At 34.9% G+C, this 25,881-nt stretch overlaps 1 protein-coding gene across 1 annotated transcript in view; it reads right to left on the bottom strand.

Annotated features, from left to right (window-relative positions):
- The window catches only part of VPS13B (vacuolar protein sorting 13 homolog B (yeast)), an 873,819-nt gene that overhangs the window by 500,851 nt on the left and 347,087 nt on the right, over nt 1–25,881 (bottom strand). Inside the window, exon 20 of the mRNA XM_011931782.1 lies at nt 2,601–2,710. Coding sequence (XP_011787172.1) covers nt 2,601–2,710 — 110 coding nt within the window. The remainder of the gene's footprint in view (nt 1–2,600; nt 2,711–25,881) is intronic.

The raw sequence follows: 25,881 nt of genomic DNA on the forward strand, positions 1-25,881 counted from the left end.
CACTGCAGCCTCCACCTCCCAGGTACAAATTATCCTCCTGCTTTAGCCTCCAGTGTAGCTGGGACTACAGGCCTGCACCACCATGCAGACCTAATTTTTATTCTCTGTAAAAACAGAGTCTTGCTATGTTCCCCGGGCTGGTCTTGAACTCCTTGGCTCAAGCAATTCTCCCACCTTGCCTCCCAAAGTATTGGTATTGCAAGCAGTTTAGCTTCTAAATAGGGCATTGTTTCTGAATTAGAAAAATATACATATAATTATGTGCCACATAACAATGTTTCAGTCAACAATGGATTGCATACATGATGGTGGTTCCGTAAGATTATAACACCATATTTTCACTATACCTTTTCTATGTTTAGACATACAAATACTTACATTGTGTTACAACTGCCTAAGGTATTCAGTACAGTAATACTCTGTATAGGTTTGTACCCTAGGAGCAATAGGCTATACCAGAGATGGGTTATAGCCCAAATGTCTAGCAGACCATACCATCTAGGTTTGTGTAAGTACACTCGATGACGTTTGCACAACAACAAAATTGCCTAATGATGCATTTCTCAGAATGTATCCCCATCATTAAGGGGCACGTGATTGTATATTCATTTTAAAAGTTATAATTTTTTAAAAAGTTAAAAATCAAAATATTTGAATATGCTTGGTATCAATTAAATGAATGTCTAATTTATTTAAGCTGCTAGAACACTCTACTTGACCTACAGGGATATCTATGGTACACTGGAAATAACTGTATTACTTAGAGAATAACCCATCAAGAATTTACAAAGAACATTTTTCCAGACTGGTTACTGCCATTAGTCTAACTTCTGTAGCACTCATTCTCTATATTCTGCTAGAGTAAACTTTCTAAAATCCAGCTCTGTTAATACGAGTTTCCTATAGCTCCTCTTTGCCCTTCAAAATGAAGTCTCAAACACCAAGGACTACAAATTTTTTTTTCAGAAATTGGTTTCCAATTTCTCCCAGTCTCTACAAGAACACTTCACTCCATTCTGGAACCACTGAAGTCTCTTTCTTGCCATGCTTTTGCATCTTCTTTGCCTTTGCTCAAACAGTTCAGTCTAAAACAACCTTCCCTGTCTGGCTCACTCCTAGATACTCAGCTTAGTTGTTAATTCCTCCTTTTCAAACACTACCCTGCTTGTGAGAACTATTCCTCTTTTTTGTTTTCACATAATCCTGGACATACATATACATAGTAATTACTAAAAATGGCATTACTATATCCCTTAAGATACTCAAATACACTACATACTCTCAGAGGGAGGGATATTCTCACCTATGACTTTTATTTCTGTGGCCATGGTGTATAGCACACTGCCTTACATAATGTAACTACTCATTGAAAGGAAAAATGGGGACAGGTATGGCAGAAGTTTCAAATAAAATTAGGACAAAGTGAAGAAAAACCTTTAAAACGTGCTCCTTAGAGAGTATTTTTTGTTGAACTTTTTAATTCTTATATAATTATAAAATTGTGTATTCTTCTCCAATCAACTAGCCTGAAGTTACGTCAGAAAAAGGATACAAAGCTATTCCATATAGGATATTGCAAAACTGTACTTAAGTTGATGGGAAATTATAATTCAATAAAGCACAAATTTGGCCTCAAAAATTCTTAGTTCTGTCATTTACTTACAGCTGTGTGACTATACATAAATGAATCTCAATAAACATCAGTTTCTTCATCTTTAAAATGAAAATAACAAAACTGTCAGATTTATGTTTAAGTATTCTAGAAACTGTAATTGTCTACTTACTACTTTGTAATTTATACCTTTTTAAACAAACATATATTCCAACCTTTTTTGCACCAATCATCCCAATCCAAGGATTAGGTATTCGATGCATGTTTTTTGAAAAAACCTAAATATGACAAGGAAAGGTAGAGATAAAAATAAAAGCTGACCAGGCGTCGTGGCTCACACCTACAATTCCAGCACTTTGGGAGGCCTAGGTGGGCGCATCACTTGAGGTCAGGAGTTCGAGACCAGCCTGGCCAACAGGTGAAACCTTATCTCTACTAAAAATACAAAAATTAGCTGGGTATGATGGTATACACCTGTAATCCCAGCTACTCGGGAGGTTGAAGCACGAGAACCACTTGAACTTGGGAGGTGGTCTCAAGAAAAGCACTTGAACCAGGGAGTGGGCCAAGATCACGCCACTGCACTTTAGCCTGGGAGGCAGAGTGAAACTGTGTCTCAAAACAAAACAAACAAACAATCAAAAATGCCAACATTCATTTACTGACCAATTCTTATGTATTGCACACCATGAGAATGGACATGTAGGCACTATGAAAGAATGAAGACTGGTGAAATAGGACTCCTAAACTAGTTTCTGTTTTATAAGCCATTGTACAGAAAGCCCCTTTAGTAGTCAAAGAAACTTTATAATGACATGCAATTTCTCATGCAAAAATAAGGGAACAGAATTGTTTGAAAGGGGTAAAGTGGAGAGACAAAGGAAATCTGGTACATTTGTTAAAAAAGAATCAATCAAAAGACATATATAATTCTACTAAATGAATAAGAAAAATATTTAAGAGAAAAAACTATTTAAAAATCTCTTACCTGTTGCATATGTCTACTTGTTCGTTTCTGAGGCTGATAGATGAGCCATGTATATAAGATTGGGTCAATATTAACTGCTAGTCCTTGTATACTGCAAAGAAGTACAGCACCTAAAAGACAAGATTTTTAAATTGTTACATAATTCCTCATAAAAAACAATAAGCTATTTATCACTTTACACCATGTAGGATAGTTGTGACATAATAGACAAATAGTAACAAGCGTTGGAAAGGATGTGGAAGAATGCAAACCCTGATACACTGCTGGTAGGAATGTAAACTGGTACACCCACTTTGGAAAATACTATGGCATAACTGGGTCATATTGTAACTATATGTCTTTTTGAAGAAATGTGGACACCGAAAACTTATGTCCACACAAAAACGTGTATTCACATGCTCATATCAGCATAATTTATAACAGCCAAAAAGTGAAATCAATATAAATTTCCATGAGTTGATGAATAAACAAAATGTGGTATTTCCATACAATGGAAAAGTATTCATCCATAAAAAGAAATGAAGTACTGATACATGCTACAGCATTGATGAATCTTGAAACATTAAGTGAAATAAGCCTGACAAAGAAAACATATTTTAGAATTCCACTTATATGAAATTGCCGCAAGAGGCAAAAACATAGAGACAAAAAGTAGATTTGTGGTTACCAGGGCCTGTGAGAGGGGAGAGTAGAAATAACAGCTAAGAGGTATATAGTTTGAGAGTGATAAAAATATTCTGAAATTAGAAAACAATTGTACAACCTGGTGAATATACTATAAACCACTGAATCACACAATATAAAATAATTGTATGGAAAGTGAATTACATCTCATTAAAAGTGCATTTGTCCATAAAATATAATAATAAGCTCAACTTTTTAGGCAAAGAACAATTTTTATATTGGCCCTGAAAATGGAATACATTAGGTAAAATATTCCTAAATAATTTTTTCATTATATTAAAAAATTGATTTATGATTTGAAATAATTATAATCATTCAATAAATCATTAAAAATTACAATTTTTAATGTTCAAAAGCAAAGAAAAAGAGCAGCCTAGATTAAATGCAGGCCAACATTCTGACATAAAACACAAAGCTGAAGTGTAACAGGTTGTAATTCCAACCTACTAACTAACCTATTTTTTGTCCCTTTCTGATGAAAAGTAGTTCAAATAGAGCTTAACTAAAGCAGAATACACAATTCTCAATTTATGTGCAGGTTATATACATCTCTATATAAGTTTCTGTAATTGTACATATATTTTTAATACAAATATTATTAGCTCCACTAGGATATATGAAACATAAGGGAAGGGATATTTGTCAATTTTGTTATCAGCTATACCTGTAGCATATAGGAAATATGCCATCATACTGAATAGGGAAAAGCTGTTGCATTCCCCTTGAAAACTGGCACCAAACAAGATGCCCTCTCTCATCACTCCTATTAGACACAGTACTGGAAGTCCTGGCCAGAGCAATCAGGAAAGAGAAAGAAATAAAGCCCATCCAGATAGGAAGAGAGGAAGCCAAACTATCTTTGCAGACAACATGAAAATATATATCTAGAAAACCCCATAGTTTTGGCCTAAAAGCTCCTTAAGCTGATAAAGAACTTCAGTGAAGTCTTAGGATACAAATTCAACATACAAAAATCATTAGCATTTCTATACACTAACAACTGTCAAGTGGGAGCCAAATCAGGAATGCAATCCATTCACATTTGCCAAAAAAAGAATCAAATACTTAGGAAGACAGTTAACCAGGGAGGTGAAAGAGCCCTACAATGAGAACTACAAAACATGCTCAAAGAGATGACAGAAACAAATGGAAAAACATTCCATTCTCATGGATAGGAAGAACCAATATCGTTAAAAGGGCCATTCTGTCCAAAGCAATTTACAAATTCAATGCTGTTCCTATCAAACTATCAATGACATTCTTCACAGAACTAGAAAAAACTATTTTAAAATTCATATAAAATGAAAAAAGAGCTTGAGTAGTCAAGGCAATCCTAAGCTAAAAGAACAAAGCTGGAGGCATCACATTACCCAACTTCAATCTATACTACAAGACTATAGTAACAAAAACAGCATGACAACTTTACAAAAGCAGACACATAAACTAATAGAACAGAACAGACAGCCAAGAAATAAGACTACACACCTACAACTATCTTATCTTCAACAAACCTGACAAAAACAGGCAATGGGGAAAAGGATTCCCTATGCAATAAATGGTGCTGGAATTGGCTACCCATAAGCAAATACTTGAAACTGTACCTCTTCCTTAGACCGTATACAAAAGTAAACCTAAGACCGATCAAAGACTTAAATAAAAACCAAAAACTATAAAAATCCTGGAAGACAATGTAGACAACCATTGTGGACACAGGAACAAGCAAAGATTTCATGATGACAATGCCATGATGGGAATGGCATGGGAGAAAATGCCAAAATGGGAGAAAATTTTTGCAAACTCTGCTTCTGACCAAGGTCTAATATCCAACATCTATAAGGAACATAAACAAATCTACAAGAAAAAGAAGCAAGCCCATTAAAAAGTGGGCAAAGGACATGAACAGACACTTTTCAAAAGAAGACATACATATGGCCAACCAGCATATGAAAAAAAGCTCAAGATCATTGATCATTAGAGAAATGCAAATCAAAATCACAATGAGATACCATCTCACACCAGATAGAACAGCTGTTATTAAAAAGGCAAAAAATGACAGATGTTGGTGAGATTGTGGTGAAAAGGCAATACTTATACACTGTTGGTGGAAGTGTAAATTAGTTCAACCATTGTGGAAAACAGTGTGGCGATTCCTCAAAGAGCTAAAAACAGAACTACAATTCAACCCAGCCATCCTATTACAAGGTACATACCCGAAACAATATAAATCATTCTACCGTTAAGGGCACATGCACACGTATGTTCACTGCAGCACTATTCACAATGGCAAAGACATGGAATCAACCTAAACGCCTATCAATGGCAAACTGGATAATGGAAATGTGTTACATATACACCATGGAATACTATGCAGCCATAAAAAAAGAACAAGATCATGTCCTTTGCAGGAACATGGATAAGGCTGGAGGCCATTATCCTTAGCAAACTAATGCAGGAACAGAAAACAAAATACCACATGTTCTCACTGATTAGTGACAGCTAAATGATGAGAACACAAGGACACACAGAGGGGAAAAACAGACACTGGGGTCTATCAGAAGGTGGAGGGTGAAGGGCGGGACAAGGGAGAGGATCAGAAAAAAAAGAACTATTGGTTTATTTTTTAGTACTCGGGTGGTGAGATAATCTGCACAACAAATCCCCATGACACAAGCTTACCTATATTATAAACATGCACTTGTATCCCTGAACCAAAATAAAAGTCTATTTAAAAAAAAAAGAAAGAAAAAGTGTCTGCCTGATGGTAGGGGGCTAAGAAAGTATATATCAGAATAAACCATAGCTGGTTCTCAGGATAACTGAAAATAGTACATTTGTTCTATCATTTAAACCAGGAAAATTAGTATTAATAACAAGTCCTGTGAAAACTGATATATAAAAAGACAGATAAAAGAATGAAGGAGAAAATGTAAGAGAAAAAGAAATTTATCCTTTTTTCAAAGCTTTCCACAGAATCTTCAAATGACCAAAATTTGCCTTGTATACTCCTATTCTACCATGTAGTTCTATTTTTCCCATGGGCCCAGAACCAGTATAAATCCCTAGGCAGCATGCTCAGACAACAAAAGCAATGTACCCTCCCAAGGACCAATATGTGTACTGTTGAGCAATGATTCACTCAAGCAGACGTCAGAAAAGAAAGATACAGAAAAGCTAAACACAAGATGATTGCCAAATGGGATTCATAATTAAAGTCAACTGAAAATCCAACTTAATATAGAATATTTATTTTAACATATATTTATTACTTTCATAGGTTGCAAATTTCTCATAAGGACCCAAATTCTTCTACTTCCCAAGTATCACTTATACCCAGAATAGAGGCATAAAAATACCATATTGAGATAAATAAATAGGACTTTCCCAATATGATATCCAGTTTTCAAACAATTCTAGCAGCTCTATTACAGCTATTACAGCAAAGACTGTCATTTCCACAGACTAACAAGAATAAAGTAGTACAATATATACAGTAAGATTTAATTTGCATTGTATTCTTATTTTATGACAAATCATTCTCCCAAAAAAGTTACTATGTAAGAAAGAGAATTTTCCCCAATATGAAAAGTTGTTTATTAAGACCTTTTGATTTTAAAGCAATTAATGGAACAAGATCTAGAGAATTTAAAAGGTTTATTTAAATTCAGGAATATATAATTCAATCTCAAGGGTTAAAAGATCTTTCTAAAACCTACGTAAATAAAATTAAAATTAGATTTAAATTACTATGAATTTCCTTCTGTCAAATGAGCCCCTTGTAATTTTGTTCTATAACTAATATCACATAAGTACCATATATAATACGTATTATTTATTAACAATAAAGAAGACATTCACCAAAAGAAAAGTGAATTACATGAAGAAAGAAGACTTTGGATCCAGAAGACAAAAGATATAACTCAGGAGAAAAGTGATGGGAATTCCAAGGCTTACAACAGTGAATTAGTCACAAGTACATAGAAAGCTTAGTAACAACAAAACACAATTATTAAACACAAGGAAATCAAATGTTATAAAGGAAAGAATAGCTATTAAGATACAACACAACTGTGACGTGAATAGTGTTAATACATGGAATGATACAAATTCTGAAATAATAAATGAACAATTTAATCAATCAAATTTAAGATATAATAATATTGGGAGTATGAGCAAATAAGAATATGTGATGAAAGTTGGAGAAAGTGAAAGATAGCCAATTACCATTTTCCACAGTAAGAAGTCAATAAATAATGCTCCAAAATCAATATTCAGGAAAAAACAAGAAAAGCTATGTTATTTTAAAATATGGAAGTAAACACCAAAATGATTCCTGAAAATTTGTGAAACTAGTTACAGCTAGAAAAGGAAACATTAAAAAATGAGTTCTTGTCCCCCTCCCCGACCACATACAAAAAAAACGTAACTGGGATTCTGAAACCTGGGACACCAGGAAAGAGAGATAGATGAGTCGTAGACTTTCTTGTGAAGACCAACAGTCCCCGATCTTTTTGGCACCAGGAACTGGTTTTTTGGAAGACAATTTTTCCACGGATTTGAGGGGTGGAGGAATGGTTTCAGGACGAAACTGTTCCACCTCAGATAACCCGGCATTAATTCAATTCTCATAAAGAGAATGCAAAATCTAGATCCCTTGTATGCACATTTCATAATAGGGTTTGCACTCCTATGAGAATCTAACGCCACCAATGATCTGACAGGAGGCAGAGCTCAGGTGGTAATGCTTGCTTGCCTGCTGCTCACCTCCTTTTGTGTGGCCCAGTTCCTAACAGGCCATGGACTGGAACTGTTCCATGGCCCAGAGGTTGGGGACCTTAGCTGTAGACACTAGGAAAAAGCAGAAAAAAAGTTCTCTCTTTGAGAAAGTCTCCAATTCACTGCTATGTGACATCCACAAGTTATGATCTTTCATTTATGTTTCCCATAACAAAAAAATCAGCAAGCAGTGCAGAAAACAAACCACTGTTAATAAGAGTCAAAAATATTAATGAATAAAACATTTAGATCCTCAAGCACTGAAGGTATTAGAATACAGAATATGAAACAGCTATGTATAAAATATTTAAAAACAAATTTATGAAAACATGAAGATAAACTATGAGAAAGCATCAGCAACAAGTAGACAGATTTTAAAGAAAAATGAAAATCATAGAAATGACAAATTGTTGAAGTAAAAAAACTCACCAAACTTAAAAAGCACATTAGATGCAGTTGAAGAGAGAATTAAGGAAATGGAAGATACGTAACAAGATAGTTTAGAATGTAACCCCAGACTGAAAAATAATGAAACTTTTAAAATGAAGCTAGAGATAGAGAGGTCTGAGTGAGAAGACATAGCATATGTCTTACTGGACTTGAGAAAGATATTAGAGAATGGGGAAGAGGCAATATGGTTTTCAAAAAAGGTAATGGCTGAGTATTTTACAGAAATGTTGAAAGATAATAAACTTTAAATCTAGGAGGCCCAATAAACCCCAAACTGGATAATTAAAATAAATCTACACTAAGCAAAAAAAGAAGTTGTAAATAAGTGAAGATAAAGAGAAGATCAGAAAAGTACTCAAAAAGATAGATCACCTGAGGAAAGAATGCATAAAGGCAAATAAATTTATGACCAACTTCTCAGCCAATAGTAAACAATATCATTATATAATTTTAATTAAATACTTACATATATGTTACCTATTTTTGTACGTACTTAATGTTACATTGAAAAAACAGTAAAGAAAGAAAAAAGATTGGTTTTTTAAAATAATTCAGGACTATGTTTTTTAAGATTATGTATCTAAGTACAGGTCACATTATATACTATATATTTTTTAATTATGATGAAAAAATTTAAAAACCTAGTAAACAAAATGGCATATAAATTTAAATGCATGCAAACTGGGCAAGATGCAAGTATGTTAAGAAATTACAGATCTCCTCCATATTGTACAAATTATTATAGAAGTCTTTTCAGATATGTCTAAAACTAAATGTGTTCAATGAATTTTCAAACAAATTCTCAACATGTGATTGGGACACCATTTTACTTGAGATTTTATAGAGAGAAAACTGAAAAACTAATAAATATTTTCAAAAGGAAAATTAAACTTGAAGGTCTTATTTTATTATAATTAAGAAGTTAAAAATACTTCACCAAACTAAAAGCTATATGATTACATTATACCAAAAATGACCTCATGACTTACAGCCAGCCTTAAAATTTATGAATGTTATAGATGATAAAAGAGAGTAATCCATTAATTTAATACCAATTTGGTTGAAATTACAATTTAGAGATAATGTTCTTTTAAATTTAGAGAGAGATTTTCATCATACACTCAATTCACAAGATACCAACCTTTAAAAATAGCACACAAGTTCTAACATAAAAATATCTGGGCAATTAGTTTAATATTGAGTTGACACAGACCAGATCCACCATAGATCACTAAAATTTGGCAATATTTTATTCTGTTTAATTTTAGCCTGGGAGACAAGTAATGAGAAAAGTGTGGTTTACTGCTCTCCTCGCTGCCCAAATGGCTCACTTATCCACATTCCACTCAGGCTTCACCCATTAGTTAAATCAGGGTGTCACTGTCATTTGCAGTTACATCCTATGCTGAAGAATGAGAGCTCAAATAAGAGTTAGAGACCAAAGTTGCACAGTACTAAAATTAAACATACATGCCTCTTGGCAGCTATAGAAGCTTACCAGCCAATGAGGCTGTCCTATAATATATCAAGTAATATTAGGAAAAAGTATTCTGTGTTTTTTCTTAAACCAATGAATGAGACAAAAAAACACAAACATATTAATTTACATCTAAGTTGTTAAAACTCACTATTTTTCTATTAAGCAGCTATAGTAAAAAATTTGTAGAACTGTATAGCTCCTAAGAAATTACATGCCACTCTAATTTTTTAAGAATAATTTCGATAATTTTAGCTAAATAGTTAAGGAAACAACAGAAATAAAATAAAAGAGGAATCACTACTTCAAAAACAAGGGTAAGGAATAAAGGCAAGAAGGGAATCAGAGACTAAGAAACGACAGACCAGAAATGAGCTGCCAACTACTAGCAACTTTATCTAGGGGAATTGTCAAATTTGGTATAAAGGAATATTAAGATTTGTAGCTGTGTGTATATGGTAGCTCATTACTTCCTCTTCTCATAGGACGTAGAAAATTGCAAGAGAATTCTATCCCATTGTAGCAACAAGAACTTTTCAACATTCATCAGAGCAGAGTTCCTAAGGGAATCCAATGAATAAAAACTGTGAAAGTCAAAGGTCCCTCACAGGAGAGAAGAAATGAATAGTGGCTATCATTCTTGGCAGAGTAGTATGAGAAGAAAGTTGATAAGAAGAAAATACCTGCACTTTAAAAAAATGTTAAAAGACCCATTTGGGGGATGCATGATAGTTTAGAATCACTGAGAACTCTAGACACAGGGGATCCTACCCACTTGCCATCTATTTTCCACAGGTGTCAATCAAAAAAAGAATGACAAGAAGCAGGGCTGGAGAGATAAGACACCCGCTGAAGTGCAGGCCCATAGATATGAATAAAGTCTGAGTGCAAAGCAGGAGAATGAAAAGAAATCTCACGAGTACTCTAAACCTTAAACTGAGTACCAGGAAGGGCAATCTGTGTCTGGCAGAGAGAACGCAGCACTGAGAGATACCTCCCTAAGGCACAAGTCAACAAGGCATGCGGAATTCTGAAGGTGTATCAGGAGAACTAAGCAGAAACTACAAACCATACAAAAACAAAGATCCTAATCTTGCTCTCAAAAAACACAGAGTCCTGTAGTGAACTTAACATAAATTTTAAAAGAATAATATATAGCTCAAATATGGAATAAAAGCCAAAGACCAGACCCAACGGAACTATACTAATGCCGTGACAAAAGAAGAGGCATGAATTTTTGTGGACATAAACATTATTTATTATAGGCTCCATTCTCTTTATACACAACATTTGACACTACATAAAAAACTACTGTGAAATATAAAAAAGCAAGAAGAAATGACTCATTATAAAAAGAAGGAACAATCAATACACCAGTCTCAGAGGTGGCCCAGATACTGGAATTATCAAACAAGGACTTTAAAACAACTTTGATAATAAAGATGTTAAGTAATTAAAAAGAGTAGACAATATGTTTGAATTGAAGGGAAATTTTAGCAGAGAGAAAGTATAAAAAAGAGTCAAATGAGAATATTATATTTTTAAAAACAGAGGTGAAAAATGATTTCCCAAATGGACATATATCAACCAATAGATTAAAAAAGCTCAGCAAACCCCAAGAAGAATAAATAAAAAGAAACCAGATATACCATCATCAAACAGCAGAAAACCAAACATAGAAAAAAAATTTAAATCATCCAGAAGACAGAAAAAAAAAGACACAATATATATAAGAAAATCATAAGAATAATTTCTCACCAAAAATAATGGTGACCAGAAAATAATAGAATTTTTTAAATGTTAAAAAAATCAACCTAGATTTCTATGCCCATAGAAAATGTCCTTCAAAGATGAAGATAAAATAAAAATAAAATGACAGAGAGAATTTGTCTTCAGAAAATTTGTGCTACAAGAAACTAAGATAAATGCTTTAGATTGAAAGGAAATTATATTAGATAGAAACTTAACTCTAGAGAAGGAATGAAGAACAAAGGGTAAATATGTTGGTTAAAAAAAAAAGAGTTCCTTTTGCTACTTTTTTGAAGCATGGTCTCACTCTGTTGCCCAGGTTGGAGTGTAGTGGCATGATCACAGCTCACTGTAGCCTCTATCTCCCATATTCAAGTGATCCTCCCACCTCAGGTTCGGGGTGCCACTATATCCAGCTATTTTTATTTTATATTTTTGCAGAGATGATGTCTCACTATGTTGCCCAGGCTGGTCTTGAACTCCTGAGCTCAAGCGATCCTTCCACCTCAGCCTCCCAAGGTGCTGAGATTACAGGCATGAGCCACAGTGCTTGGCCCAAGTTAACATTGTATCTCCTTCTAAATGACTTATGTGTCTTATTTCTCATTTGTCACAGAATCCACCAGGAGGATGTAATGGTAACCTCAAACCATGAGTCAGTAATTAATACTTCAAGATGTTCCAAAGTTGTCCTCTGACTTTATAATCACAATGTTAACTACTAAAACAATAAAGGTAATTATAGACAGCTTTGACAATGAAAAGCTCAGAACTACTTTTTTTTTTTAATTTACTTCAAGTTGTGGGATACATGTACAGAACATGCAGGTTTGTTACATAGGTACACATGTGCCATGGTGGTCTGCTGCACCTATCAACCCCTGATCAGGTAGGTCTTAAGCCCCGCATGCATTAGGCATTTGTCCTAATGCTCTCTCTCCCATTGCCCCCCACCTCCCAACAGGTACCAGTGTGTGATGTCATCCTCCATGTCCATGTGTTCTCATTGTTCAACTCCCACTTACGAGTGAGAACATGTGGTATTTGGTTTTCTGTTCCTGTGTTAGTTTGTTGAGAATTATGGCTTCCAGCTTCATCCATGTCCCTGCAAAGGACATGAACTCATTCTTTTTTGTGGCTACATAGTATTCCATGGTGTATATGGGCCACATTTTCTTAATCCAGTCTATCATTGATGGGCATCTGGATGGGTTACAAGTCTTTCCTATTGTAAATAGTGCTGCAATAAACATATGTGTGCATGTGTCTTTATAGTACTATGATTTATAATCCTTTGGGTATATACCCAGTAATGGGATTGTTAGGTCAAATGGTATTTCTATAGAGTTCTAGATCCTTGAGGAACCGCCACACTGTCGTCCACAATGGTTGAACTAATTTACACTCCCGCCAACTGTGTAAACGCGCTCCTATTTCTCCACAGCCTTGCCAGCATCTGTTGTTTCCTGACTTTTTAATGATTGCCATTCAAACTGGTATGAGATGGTATCTCATTGTGGTTTTGATTTGCATTTCTCTAATGACCAGTGATGACGAGCTTTTCTTCATATGTTTGTTGGCCACATAAATGTCTTCTTTTGAGAAGTGTCTGTTCAGGTGGGGTTATTTGTTTTTTCTCTTATAAATTTGTTTAACTTCCTTGCAGATTTTGAATATTACACCTTTGTCAGATGATTAGATTGCATAACTTTCTCCCATTCTGTAGGCTGCTTGTTCACTCTGATGATAGTTTCTTTTGCTGTGTAGAAGCTCTTTAGTTTGATTAGATCCCATTTGTCAATTTTGGCTTTTGTTGCCATTGCTTTTGGTGTTTCGATCGTGAAGTCTTTGCCCATGCCTTCGTCCTGAATGGTATTGCCTACGTTTTCTTCTAGGGTTTTTATGATTTTGGGTTTTACATTTGTCTTTAATCCATCTTGAGTTAATTTTTGTATAAGGTGTAAGGAAGGGGTCGAGTTTCTGTTTTCTGCATGTGGCTAGAAATACAACTTACAAAGGACATGAAGGAGCTCTCCAAGGATAACTACAAACCACTGTTCAAGGAAATGAGAGGACACAAACAAATGGAAAAAAATTTCATGCTCACGGACAGGAAGAATCAATATCAAAAATGGCCATACTGCCCAAAGTAATTTACAGATTCAATGCTATTCCCATTAAGCTACCACTGACTTTCTTCATAGAATTAGAAAAAACTACTTTAAATTTCATATGGAACCAAAATAGAGCCCATCTAGCCAAGACAATCCTAAGCAAAAAGAACAAAGCTGGAGGCATCACACTACCTGACTTCAAACTATACTACAAGGCTACAATAACCAAAACAGCCTGGTACTGGTACCAAAGCGAATATATAAACACTTGGAACAGAACAGAGGTCTCAAAAATAGTACCACACATATACAACCATCTGATCTTCAACAAATCCGACAAAAACAAGCAATGGGAAAAGGATTCCCTATTTAATAAATGGTGCATCTATAAAATTAATATCTTTTTACTAATTCCATTTCCAGAAATCTATGCTAAGGAAATACAGAAATTGCTTAGTATTAAAAATTTCCCATAGAACCATCTAAAGGTCCAAAACTGAGGACTGGTTCAACAAACTGTGGTGTTAGCCATGTAACAAAATGGTAGTAGTCTTTTAAAGATAGTTGTGAAAATTATGTGATAATGATAACATTCTTGTGACCTTAACAGAGATTTTAAATACAATTTAATAAAGGTCAAATAAGTATCAGTAGAATAAAAACCTAGAAGGATATATGTTTTAAAAAATTTCAAGTGGTTTGTGATTTGGTAGTGAGTTATTTTTCTTCTGTTTTCCATATTTTTTTAATACTCCAAATCCTACTTACTCAAGATATAATTATTTTTATAATAAAGAGTTAAGGTTGGGTGCAGCGGCTCATATCTGTAATCCCAGCACTCTGGGAGGCCCAGGTGGGCAGATCACTTGAGTCCAGGAATTCGAGACCAGCCTGGCCAAAATGGTGAAACCCCATCTCTACTAAAAATACAAAAATCAGTAGGGCATGGTGGTATACACCTGTAGTTCCAGCTACTTGGGAGGCTGAGGCAGGCGTATCACTTGAACTCTGGAGGTGGAGGTTGCAGTGAGATGAAATTGTGCCACTGCACTCCAGCCTGGGTGACAGAATGAGACTCCATCTCAAAAAAAAAAAAAAAAAGACCTTCACAAAACATATGTAGATATCTACAGATTTTATGCATTTAGAGGATAAATCAGATTTAAGTTATTCTTCTGCCTAAACACTGCTTTACCAATCTACTTTAAATTAAATCCAGACTTCTTACCATAGCCTACAAAGCTGTATACAAGCTGATTCTCACCTCTCTCTGAATTCCCCATCCGGTGGCACTCTCTCTGTTGACCATACTCCAGCTACCCTTCAATATATCAAATTCTTCGCTGTCCCTTCAGGTTAAATCACTTCTCTATGATCTCTTCAGAGAACCCTGTCTCTTAACACCCTATCAAATTAGGTTTTCCCATTCTTTGATATCACATTACCTTGTTTGCTATTAATTAACATTTATAATAATGTAATTTTTTGCTTACTTATTACCTCCTTAGATGGAATGCAAGCTCGTATCAGGGACCATTTCTATTGCTCAAATTACATCCAATGCCAAGCACAGTGACTGGCACTTAAAAAATACAAAATCTGTTGAATAAATGTATAAATTTATTATTATATCTATCTTTAATTTTACAAACAGTTATTACAAAGTGTAGCTCCATTTCATCCAGAAGTAGGTACTGTAAAGTATGCTTCAAATCAAAGAATACTCCAAATATTACTCAATAAGAGACACACTGTGATTACCAATGACAGGTAAAACTGTTTTCTGGACTAGTTTCCAATATTTCAGGGTAATACTATTTTATGTATGCTATTCCTGTAGTCTTTATTCGGATTATACAAACAATATAGAATTACGGGGGACATTGTAGAATCAACAAAAAAGAAGGGAGAAGAAAAGGAAGTTTTATTAATCAATATTAACATTTTGCTATGGATGAAATTCCTCCTATTTGATGACTTAAAACCCTAGCTGTTCCAACATTGTAGCCCATGAAGTTAGTATCCCCAACAAGTATATATTCTAAAAACAACTACTTTTTCTTTTACGAAGAGCCTTTTCCTGTGTCATTTTTCCTGTGTCAAAGTAGATAATACTCTCTAGCATTCCTTTCCCCTTATCCCAGACACCCCTAAATCTCCAAGTAAGCCTAAATTGTTTCTTATTCCAGTTCTATGTGGGCTTCCACCAATTCTACATAGGACAACCTGACAGAACCCAGACTCGCGCCCACTGCCTCACAATCACATATAGTTTATTGAGATTATCAATCAAGGTGTTCTCTACTCCTCTGCCTTATAGATATGTATGTGGCTTAAACCAGGTGTCATAAATTGGTCTTAATTGCCTACTTAAATCTATATATATTTCATTTTATCCTGTGCATACAATTGGTCAACATAACAATCCTCTTCCTTCCCTCTCCCTTTCTTTCTTTAACTAACACTTATGTTCAAATTATTGTGTTAGCTACTCAAGGTTCAAAGATGAATAAAGGAAAATAGCATTCTCAAGGAATCTTATGGTGACAGTGGGAAAGAGGGACAGCAATAAACAATTATAAAATAAGGGACAGGTACAACTTTAAAACTATGGAAAGGGTAGGGTTATATGCCTCACAATGAAAGGAAAAGGGACATAGTACAAACGATTTCTAAGTAGAGTCCTAAAGAAGGAGAAGGATTCTGCCAATCATACAAGAAGCAGGAAAGAACAACACAGAAACAGACACTAGCTTGTGAACAACATGGAAATAAGGAAAAGTATGATACGTTCAGGAACATATGAGTAGTTTTAAAAGGATGGAGCAAAAATATGTAGGGAATATGGCTAGATCATGAATGCCCATTCTAGGGAATTAATCTTTTATTCTGGGAAAGTGAAATACAACTAAAGACTTAAATATACCTGGGGAAAAATAAAATCTCAAGTGTGCATTTAAGAAAAATAAAAATTAATGGAGCATGGACTATGGATTGGGGGATTTAGGGTACTAAGTAGGTAAACACTATTTAGCACCACTACTTTTAAAATTATTTAAGGCATTTGGGACAAAAATCACAAAGGCATGACCTGAGATAGTAAAAGTCATATTGAAAAGAGTGACAGATTTCTAAAAATATTTTATTTTAGAGACAGAAATAAGATTATATAACTAAATAGATTTAAGATACAGGAAGGAATAGTTTGAAGCACTGAGAGGATACAATGGTACAATCATTTATGAAATGTACTAAAAAAATGAATTTGAAGAGAAAGATGAAGATGGTAATTTGGGAAATTAGGGATGTTTATGGGACATCTTTACCCACATAAACATATTGAGAAGCATTTAAAATATATAAGCTAACATTGTGTTTGTGTTGGGGTAGGGGGGACTCCCAGAGCTAGAACTGCAACTGAACTACAGGGAAGAAAGCAGTTAGGCTAATCAAATAATAAGAGAAATCTGAAAAGGAAATTAAGGAATGGTCAAAAGGACAGAATCAGGATACAAAAACTAAGACTATCATATGTCTCTTTCCTCGGCATTTTCAAGAGAATGGTCCAAGCACAAAATGCTAATAAAAATGGGCTTTTAAAAACATTTGATTTTATGAAAAGAACAATAGTCTTCTCACTGAGGTTTTATTTCCCTTGGTTCTCTTTCTTTTCCAATAATTAACAATAGTCTTATAACTAAATCTCCTTGGAGAGGCATGGTTCATCTCCCTTCCCCAATCCCTTTAAAAATGGAACCAAACGGTCAGGTGTGGTGGCTCATGCCTATAATGCCAGCACTTTGGGGGGCCGAGGTGGGTGGATCACCTGAGGTCACTTGAGGTCAGGAGTGGGAAACCAGCCTGGCCAACATGGCAAAACCCTGTCTCTACTAAAAACACAAAAATTAGCTGGGCGTGGTGGCATACGCCTGTAATCCCAGCTACTCGGGAGGCTGAGGCAGGAGAACAGCTTGAACCCAAGGAGGCTGAAGACAGGCTATTTGAAAATACACACCCAGAGGTGACAAAAGAAAAAAGAAAAGAGTGAAGCACATCTATCTAGATCTAGAAAATAAATTCAGAAGGTCAAATCTAAGAGTTACTGGCCCTAAAGTGGAGGCAGGGAGAGATATAGGTGTAGACACCCTAAATCTCTCAAGTTTTTCTATCCTTTTGAAAGTTTATTCAAAAGGATAATAACAGAGGACTTCCCAAACCTAGAGTAAGATATCAATGTTTAAGTATAGGAGGTTTACAGAACACCCAGCAGATTTGAGCCAAAGAAGACAATCTTATGAAATTTAATAATCAAACTCTTAAAAGACAAGGATGAAGAAAGGATCCTAAAAGCAATAGAAAAGAAACAAATAAACTAACAATGGAGCTCCAATATGTCCGGCAGCAGACTTTTCAGTGGAAACTACAGGCCAGGAGAGAGTGGCATGAAATATTTAAAATTCTGAAGGGAAAAACCTTTCACTCTAGAATAGTATATCCTGTGAAAATATCATTCAAACATGAAGGAGAAATAAAGACTTACCTAAACAAACAAAATCTGAGAGATTTCATCAACACCAGACCTGTCCTAAAAGAAATGCTAAAGGAAGTTCTTCGATCAGAAAGAAAAGGACACTAAGCAATAAGAAAACATCTGAAGGTACAAAACTCTCTGGTAATGGTAAGCACACAGAAAAAACACAGAATACTGTAATGCTGTAATTGTGTACAAACTACTCTTAAGTAGAATGAATAAAAGATGAACCAATCTAGGACAATAACTACAATAACTTTTCAAGACATTGACAGTACAGTAAGATATACATAGAAAAAACAAAAAGTTACAAAGCAAGGGGGTAATACATAGGAAAAACAAAAAGTTAAAAAGCAAGGGGGTAAAGTTAATGTGTACAGTTTTTGTTAGTTTTCATTTTTCTTGATTGCTTATTTACGCAGGCAGTGATAAACTGTCATCATTTTAAAATAATGGGTTATAAGATAGTACTTGCATGCCTCATAATAACATTAAATCAAAAAACATACAACAGATACACAAAAAATAAAAGCAAGAAATTAAATCAAACCATCATAGAAAATTAACTTCCCTAAAAAGAAGACAGGAAAATAGAAAAGGAAGACCACAAAACAATTGAGAAAACAGTAAGAAATGGTGGAAGAAAGTCTTTATTTATCAATAATAACACTGAATGTAAATGGACTAAACTCTCCAATCAAAAGATATAGAATGGCTGAATGGATAAAAAAAAAACAAGACCCAATGATCTATTGCCTACAGAAACACACTTCACCCATAAAGACACTCAAATACAAAATAAAGGGATGGAAAAAGAAATTCAATGCAAATGGAAACCAAAAAAGTGCAGGAGTAGCTATACTTATATCAGACAAAATATATTTCAAGACAAAAACTTTAAGAGACAAAGGAGGTCATTATATAATGATAAATGGTAGATTCTAGAAGGGGATATAATTGTAAATTTTAATGTACCAAACACTGGAGCACCCAGATATATAAAGCAAATATTATTAGAGCTAGAAAGATAGACCCCAATACAATAAAAGGTGGACATTTCAACACCCCACTTTCAGCACTGGAGGGATCTGTCAGAAAGAAAATCAACAAAGAGACACCAGATTTAATCTGCACTGTAGACCAAATGGACCTAACAGATATTTACAAAACATCTCATTCAATGGCAACAGAATACAAATTCTTCTCCTTAGCATACGGATCTTTCTCAAGGATAAATCATGTGTTAGGTCACAAAACAAGTCTTAAAACATTAAAAAAAAATAATAATAATATCAAGCATCTTCTCTGATCATGGTGGAATAAAACTAGAAATCAGTAACAAGAGGAACATTGGAACACATGAAAATTAAACAATATGCCCCTGAATGGCCAGTGGATCAATGAAGAAATTAAGGAGAAAATTGCAGGGCTGGGCGTGGTGGCTCATGCATATAATTCCAGCACTTTGGGAGGCCGAGGGGGGTAGAACACAAGGTCAGAATTTCGAGACCAGCCTGGCCAATATGGTGAAACCCCATCTCTACTAAAAATACAAAAATTAGCCATGTGTGGTGGCTAATTTTTGTGTGTGCCTATAGTCCCAGCTACTCGGGAAGCTGAGGCAGAAGAATCGCTTGAACTGGGGAGGCAGAGGTTGCAGTGAGCCGAGATCATGCCACCACACTCCAGCCTGGGCGACAGAGTGAGACTCCGTCTCAAAAAAAAAAAAAGAAGAAGAAGAAAATTGGAAAATTTCTTGAAACAAATAATAATGAAAACAGCGTACCAAAACAGCAAAAGCAGTACTAAGAGGGAGTTTATAGCTAAGTTTATAGCTATAAACAAATACATCAAAAATAAGAAAAATTTCAAATAAACAACCTAATGATATATCTTAAATAATTGGAAAAGCAAGAGCAAGCAAATCTGAAATCAGTAGAATAAAAGAAATAATAAAGATCAGAGCAGAAATAAATGAAATTGAAATGAAGAAAATGCAAAAATCAATGAAATAAAATTGATTTTTTGAAAAGGTAAACAAAATTGACAAACTTTTAGCTAGATTAAGAAAAAAAAAGATAAGATACAAATAAAATCAAAGATGAAAAAGGAGACACAATACCACAGAAATTGGAAGGATCATTAGTGGCTACTATCAGCAACTATATAACAATAAATTAGAAAATCTAGAAGAAATGGATAAATTCCTTGTTACATGTAACCTACCAAGATTGAAGCATGAAGAAATACAAAACCTGAACCAACCAATAGCAAGTAATGAGATCAAAGCTGTAACAAAAAGTCTCCTAGCAAAGTCCAGAACCAATTGGCTTGACTGCTGAATTCTACCAAACATTTAAAGAAAAACTAATACCAATCCTACTCAAACTATTTTCAAAAACAGAGAAGGTAATACTTCCAAACTCATTCTATGAAGCAAGTATTACCCTGATCCCAAAAACCAGACAAAGACACATCAAAAAAAGAAAACTACAATGGATGCAGTGGCTCTCACTTGTAATCCCAGCACTTTCGGAGGCCGAGGCGGGGGGATTGCTTCAAGCCATGAATTTGAGACCAGCCTAGGCAATATGGTGAAACCCTGACTCTACAAAAAATACAAATATTAGTTGTGCATGGTAGCACATGCCTGTAGTCCCAACTACTTGGGACGCTGAGGTGGGAGGGTCACTTGAGCCTGGAAGGTCAAGGCTGCAGTAAGCCATGAGCATGTCACTGCACTCCAGCCTAAGTGACAGAGTGAGACCTTGTCTCAAAAACAAAAAAGAAAACTACAGGACAATATCTATAATGAATACTGATGCAAAAATCCTCAACAAAATAATAGCAAACCAAATTCAGCAATACAACAATACATTTAAAAAAAAAAAGCATTCATCATGACCAAGTCGGATTTATTCTGGGTACGCAAGTATGGTTCAACATATGCAAATCAACTAATGTGATATATCATATCAACAGAATTAAGGACAAAAACCATACGATCATTTCGATTGATGCTGAAAAAGCATTTGATAAAATTCAACATTCTTCCTTGATAAAAACCCTCAAAAGGCAGAGTACAGAAGAAACACAGCTCAACACAATAAAAGCCATATATACAGACCCACAGCTAGTATCATACTGAATGGGGAAAATCGGAAAGTACTTCCTCTGAGAACTGGAACATGAAAAGGGTAACCACTTCACTACTATCATTCAACAGACTTCTGGAAGTTCTAGCTAGAGCAATTAGATAAGAGCAACAAATAAAAGGCATCCAAATTGGAAAGAAACAAGTTAAATTATCATTGTTTGCAGATGATATGATTTTATATTTGGAAAAGCCTAAGGACTCCACCAAAAAAACTATTAGAACTGAAAAACTCAGTAAAGCTGCAGGATACAAAATCAACATACAAAAATCAGTAAGATTTCCATATGCCAACAGCAAACAATCTTTGAAAAAGAAATCAAAAAAGTAAACCCATTTACAATAGCTACAAATAAAATAACTAGGAATAAATTTAACCAAGGAAGTGAAAGACCTCTACAATGAAAACTATAAAACATTGATGCAAGAAATTAAAGAAGGCACAATAAAATAAAAATATATTTCATGTTTATGGATTAGAAGAATCAATATTGTTAAAACATCCATACTACCCAGAGCAATCTACATATTCACTGCAATCCCTATCAAAATACCAATGACATTCTTCACAGAAAAAAAAAATTATCCTAAAAATAATATGGAATCAAAAACAGACCCACAATAGCCAAACCCATCTTGAATAAAAAGAAAAAAATTGAATATTACCTGATTTCAAGTTTTACTACAGAGTTATAGTAAACAAAATAACCTGGCACAGGCATAAAAACAGACATAGACCAATGGAACAGAATAGAAAACCCAGAAACAAATCCATCCATCTACAGTGAACTCATTTTCGACAAAGGTGCCAAGAACACGTATTGGGAAAAGGACAATCTCTTCAATGAATGGTGCTGGGAAAACTAGATATCCATAGGCATAAGAATAAAACTAGATCCCATCTCTCTATCTCTCACCATATGCAAATATCAAATCCAAGTAGATTAAAGACTTAAATCTAAGACCTCAAACTATGAAACTGCTAAAAGTAACCACTGAGGAAACTCTCCACAACATTGGTCTGAGCAGAGATTTCTTGAGTAATACCCCACAAGGAAAAATGGACAAATGAGATCACATTCAGTTAAAACACTTCTGTACAGCAAAGGAAACAATCGACAAAGTGAAGAGACAAAACACAGAATGGGAGAAAATGTTTGCAAACTACTCATCTGACAAGGGATTAATAACCAGAGTAGACATGTCTCAAAAGAAGACATACAAATTGTAAATATAGAGCGACCAAACTATCGAAGAATCCCACTGCTAGGTATAAATCCAAACGAAAGGAAATCAGTATATCAAAGAGGTATCTACACTCCCATGTTTGTTGCAGCACTGTTCACAATAGCCAAGATTTGGAAGCAACCTAAATGTCCACCAACAGATGAACAGATTTTTAAAATGTGATGCATATACATAATGGAGAGGCATTTAAAACCTAAATGCCCTGAATGGGTTTTAGGAAAGACGCTTTATTTTAAATGCTCCTCTTTACTCATACTACATTTCCGATGGAGACCTCCTAATTCAAATAAGATTATTTTTCCCTTACTTCATCATTTATATTGAATCTGCCCTCAATTATTCAATCATTAACTAAATTAACACTTACTAGGTATCTACTATAATAGAAACTAATGGCATAAAGACAAATTAAAATATAATAGCTGCCCTTATCAACATTTGTTTAGTAAAAACAACAAAGTAAATGAATGTCCTAGTCATAGTTGAAGTTTAATGAAAACAGAGAGGAGCAGAAGGCTTTGGAGTCAAAGGTGTGTGTCCATATCCGGCACTGACTGTTGTGTATTCTTGACCACATCACTTCACTGCAGATTTCTTAAATGTAAAATGAGACTAATGCCATGTAACTTGTAGGGTTGTTATGAAGACTGAATGAGACATTTATAAGGTGCCTATTATACAGTAGGAACTTAAAAAGTAATAACTACTCCATCACTATTATCATAATCATATCTTAGATTTAAAAATTACATGGAGACCTAAAAATAGCTCTGCCTTCAGCTTTCCTATAATTACAGGCATCATGTTCCAGCAGTAAAATTTGTTGAATTATCTAGCTAAGGTAACCAATCCTACAAAACAATCTTCCAAAAGAAAGACAAAAAGGAGAAAAGACTCAATGTGTCCTATGGGGGAGGAGAGGCAGTGCTCTGGTAGGCACATTCAAAAAATGAAAATCTAGTAGGGTTAAAATAATAGGCAACAGTGGGGTATACTTTAATCAAGCAGGTCTTTATAGCAGGTCTTTAAGGACACTGGCTTCTATATATGTTTAAAGGAAGCCATACAAAATAACACACATTTTCTCATTTATGTATGTCTTTATGATAGTTGGTACAGAGAGAACTACTATTCTGACCCAAATACCTGAGTAAAGTAATTCTGCATACTAGTCACCCAGTAAAGAGAGGGGGGAAACCCTTATTTATCTAATAATCTAAGGAGCCAAGACATAACCCTGGATGATATTTTTTTTTCTAAATGTTGTCTTTATCAAGATCAGATTGCTTTATGGTTGCACCAGAAGTACAATGCTGATATCCCTCACTTAATGAGAGATGCTATCTCTGCTGCTGTCCTGTGTTTTCTGCTATTCTGCTTTCATGTGTTTTCACTCTACGAAAGGGGTCTGCAAACTACACTCTGCAAGCCAGAATTGATCTGCCATCTGTTTTTATACCGTCTGTCTTTATACACATTGCAAACTAAGAATGGTTTTTACATTTTTAAGTAGTTGAAAATAAATCAAAAGAATAATATTGCATGACTTTTGGAAATCATATGAAATTCAAATTAGTGTCTATAAATAAAGTTTTATTAAAATGCAGCCACATTTATTCATTTACATATTATCTATGGCTACTGATAGGGTTTGGCTCTGTGTCTCCACCCAAGTCTCATGTCACATTGTCAGGGGAGGGGCTTGGTGGGAAGTTAATTTCACTCTTGCTGTTCTCATGATAGTGAGTGAGTTCTCATGAGATGTGATGGTTTAAAAGTGTGTGGCACTTCCCTGTTTGCTCGTGCTCTCTCTCTCCCTCCTTTCCTCCCTCCCTCCTGCCACCATGTGAAGAAGGTGCTTGCTTCCCCTTTGCCTTCCACCATGATTGTACGTTTCCTGAAGCCTCCCAGTCATGCTTCCTGTTAAGCCTGCAAAAACAGTCAGTAGAACCTCTTTTCTTGATAAATTACTCAATCTCAGGTAGTTCTTTATTGCAGCATGAAAACAGACTAATACAGCTACTTTCCTGCTAAAACAGCAGAGTTGAGTAGTTTCACAACAAACCATTCAAAAACCATGCCACAAAGCCTAAAAAATTATCTGGTCTTTTACTAAAAATTTGCCAACTCCTTATATGACAAGATATGGTTTCTTAGCCTAAAAGCTGAGAGGCACTGAACGCCTATCAGTTCCTCAATAATGCAGGTGAGTGTCTAATGAATTTTCCAATGAAACTCTGATAAGATCATTCTGATTCTCTTCCAATGATAATTCCAAGTAACAGCCATTATTTATTCAGTGCTTATTACCACATGCCAGGTATTATCTTCATTTTACAGATTAGGAAACTGAGGATCATTGAGAACTGGTAAGATGTTCAAAGTTTTACTATACATATGAAGTTAATCCCAGTGTTGTCTCCCCTAAAGCCTGTGGGCATAAGCAGTACTGCCTGGTAAAAGAGAACAGAGATGAATGCATTGAGAGTGATGATTTCCCTCAAAGGACAATAATATCCCACAGTGATGTAGATAATGATGCAATAATAAATATTTTATTTACAGAAATCAAAACCAATATCCCTGAAGAATATATACTCTACCCAAGAAAACCTTTTGAAAATGACTAAGAACTTAACTTACACATCATAATTATCTTCCATTGTTAATTCCCTTGCTTCTGTCAGTAGCATCACAATTCTTAGGTAACAGACTACCTACACCACCTTTTGCCCTTGCCAGTAGATCATACTCAAACTGGTATACGTACATGAAAAAAGTATAATCATAAAATAGCAATGTTACCTAAATTAAGAAGACAATATTTTATTGTATCTTCAAGTTTATAACAAAATGTTTCCAAAAGAAATGGCCGGGTGCGGTGGCTCACACCTGTAATCCTAGCACTTTTGGAGGCCGAGATGGGCGGGTCATGAGGTCAGGAGATAAGAGACTATCCTGGCTAACAGAGTAAAACCCCGTCTCTACTAAAAATACAGAAAAATTAGCTGGGCGTGGTGGTGGGCACCTGTAGTCCCAGCTACTCAGGAGGCTGAGGAAGGAGAATGGCATGAACCTGGGAGGCGGGGCTTGCAGTGAGC

Source organism: Colobus angolensis, unplaced genomic scaffold (assembly GCF_000951035.1).
Source record: "Colobus angolensis palliatus isolate OR3802 unplaced genomic scaffold, Cang.pa_1.0 Scaffold121, whole genome shotgun sequence".
In the NCBI taxonomy this organism is placed as follows: Eukaryota; Metazoa; Chordata; class Mammalia; order Primates; family Cercopithecidae; genus Colobus; species Colobus angolensis.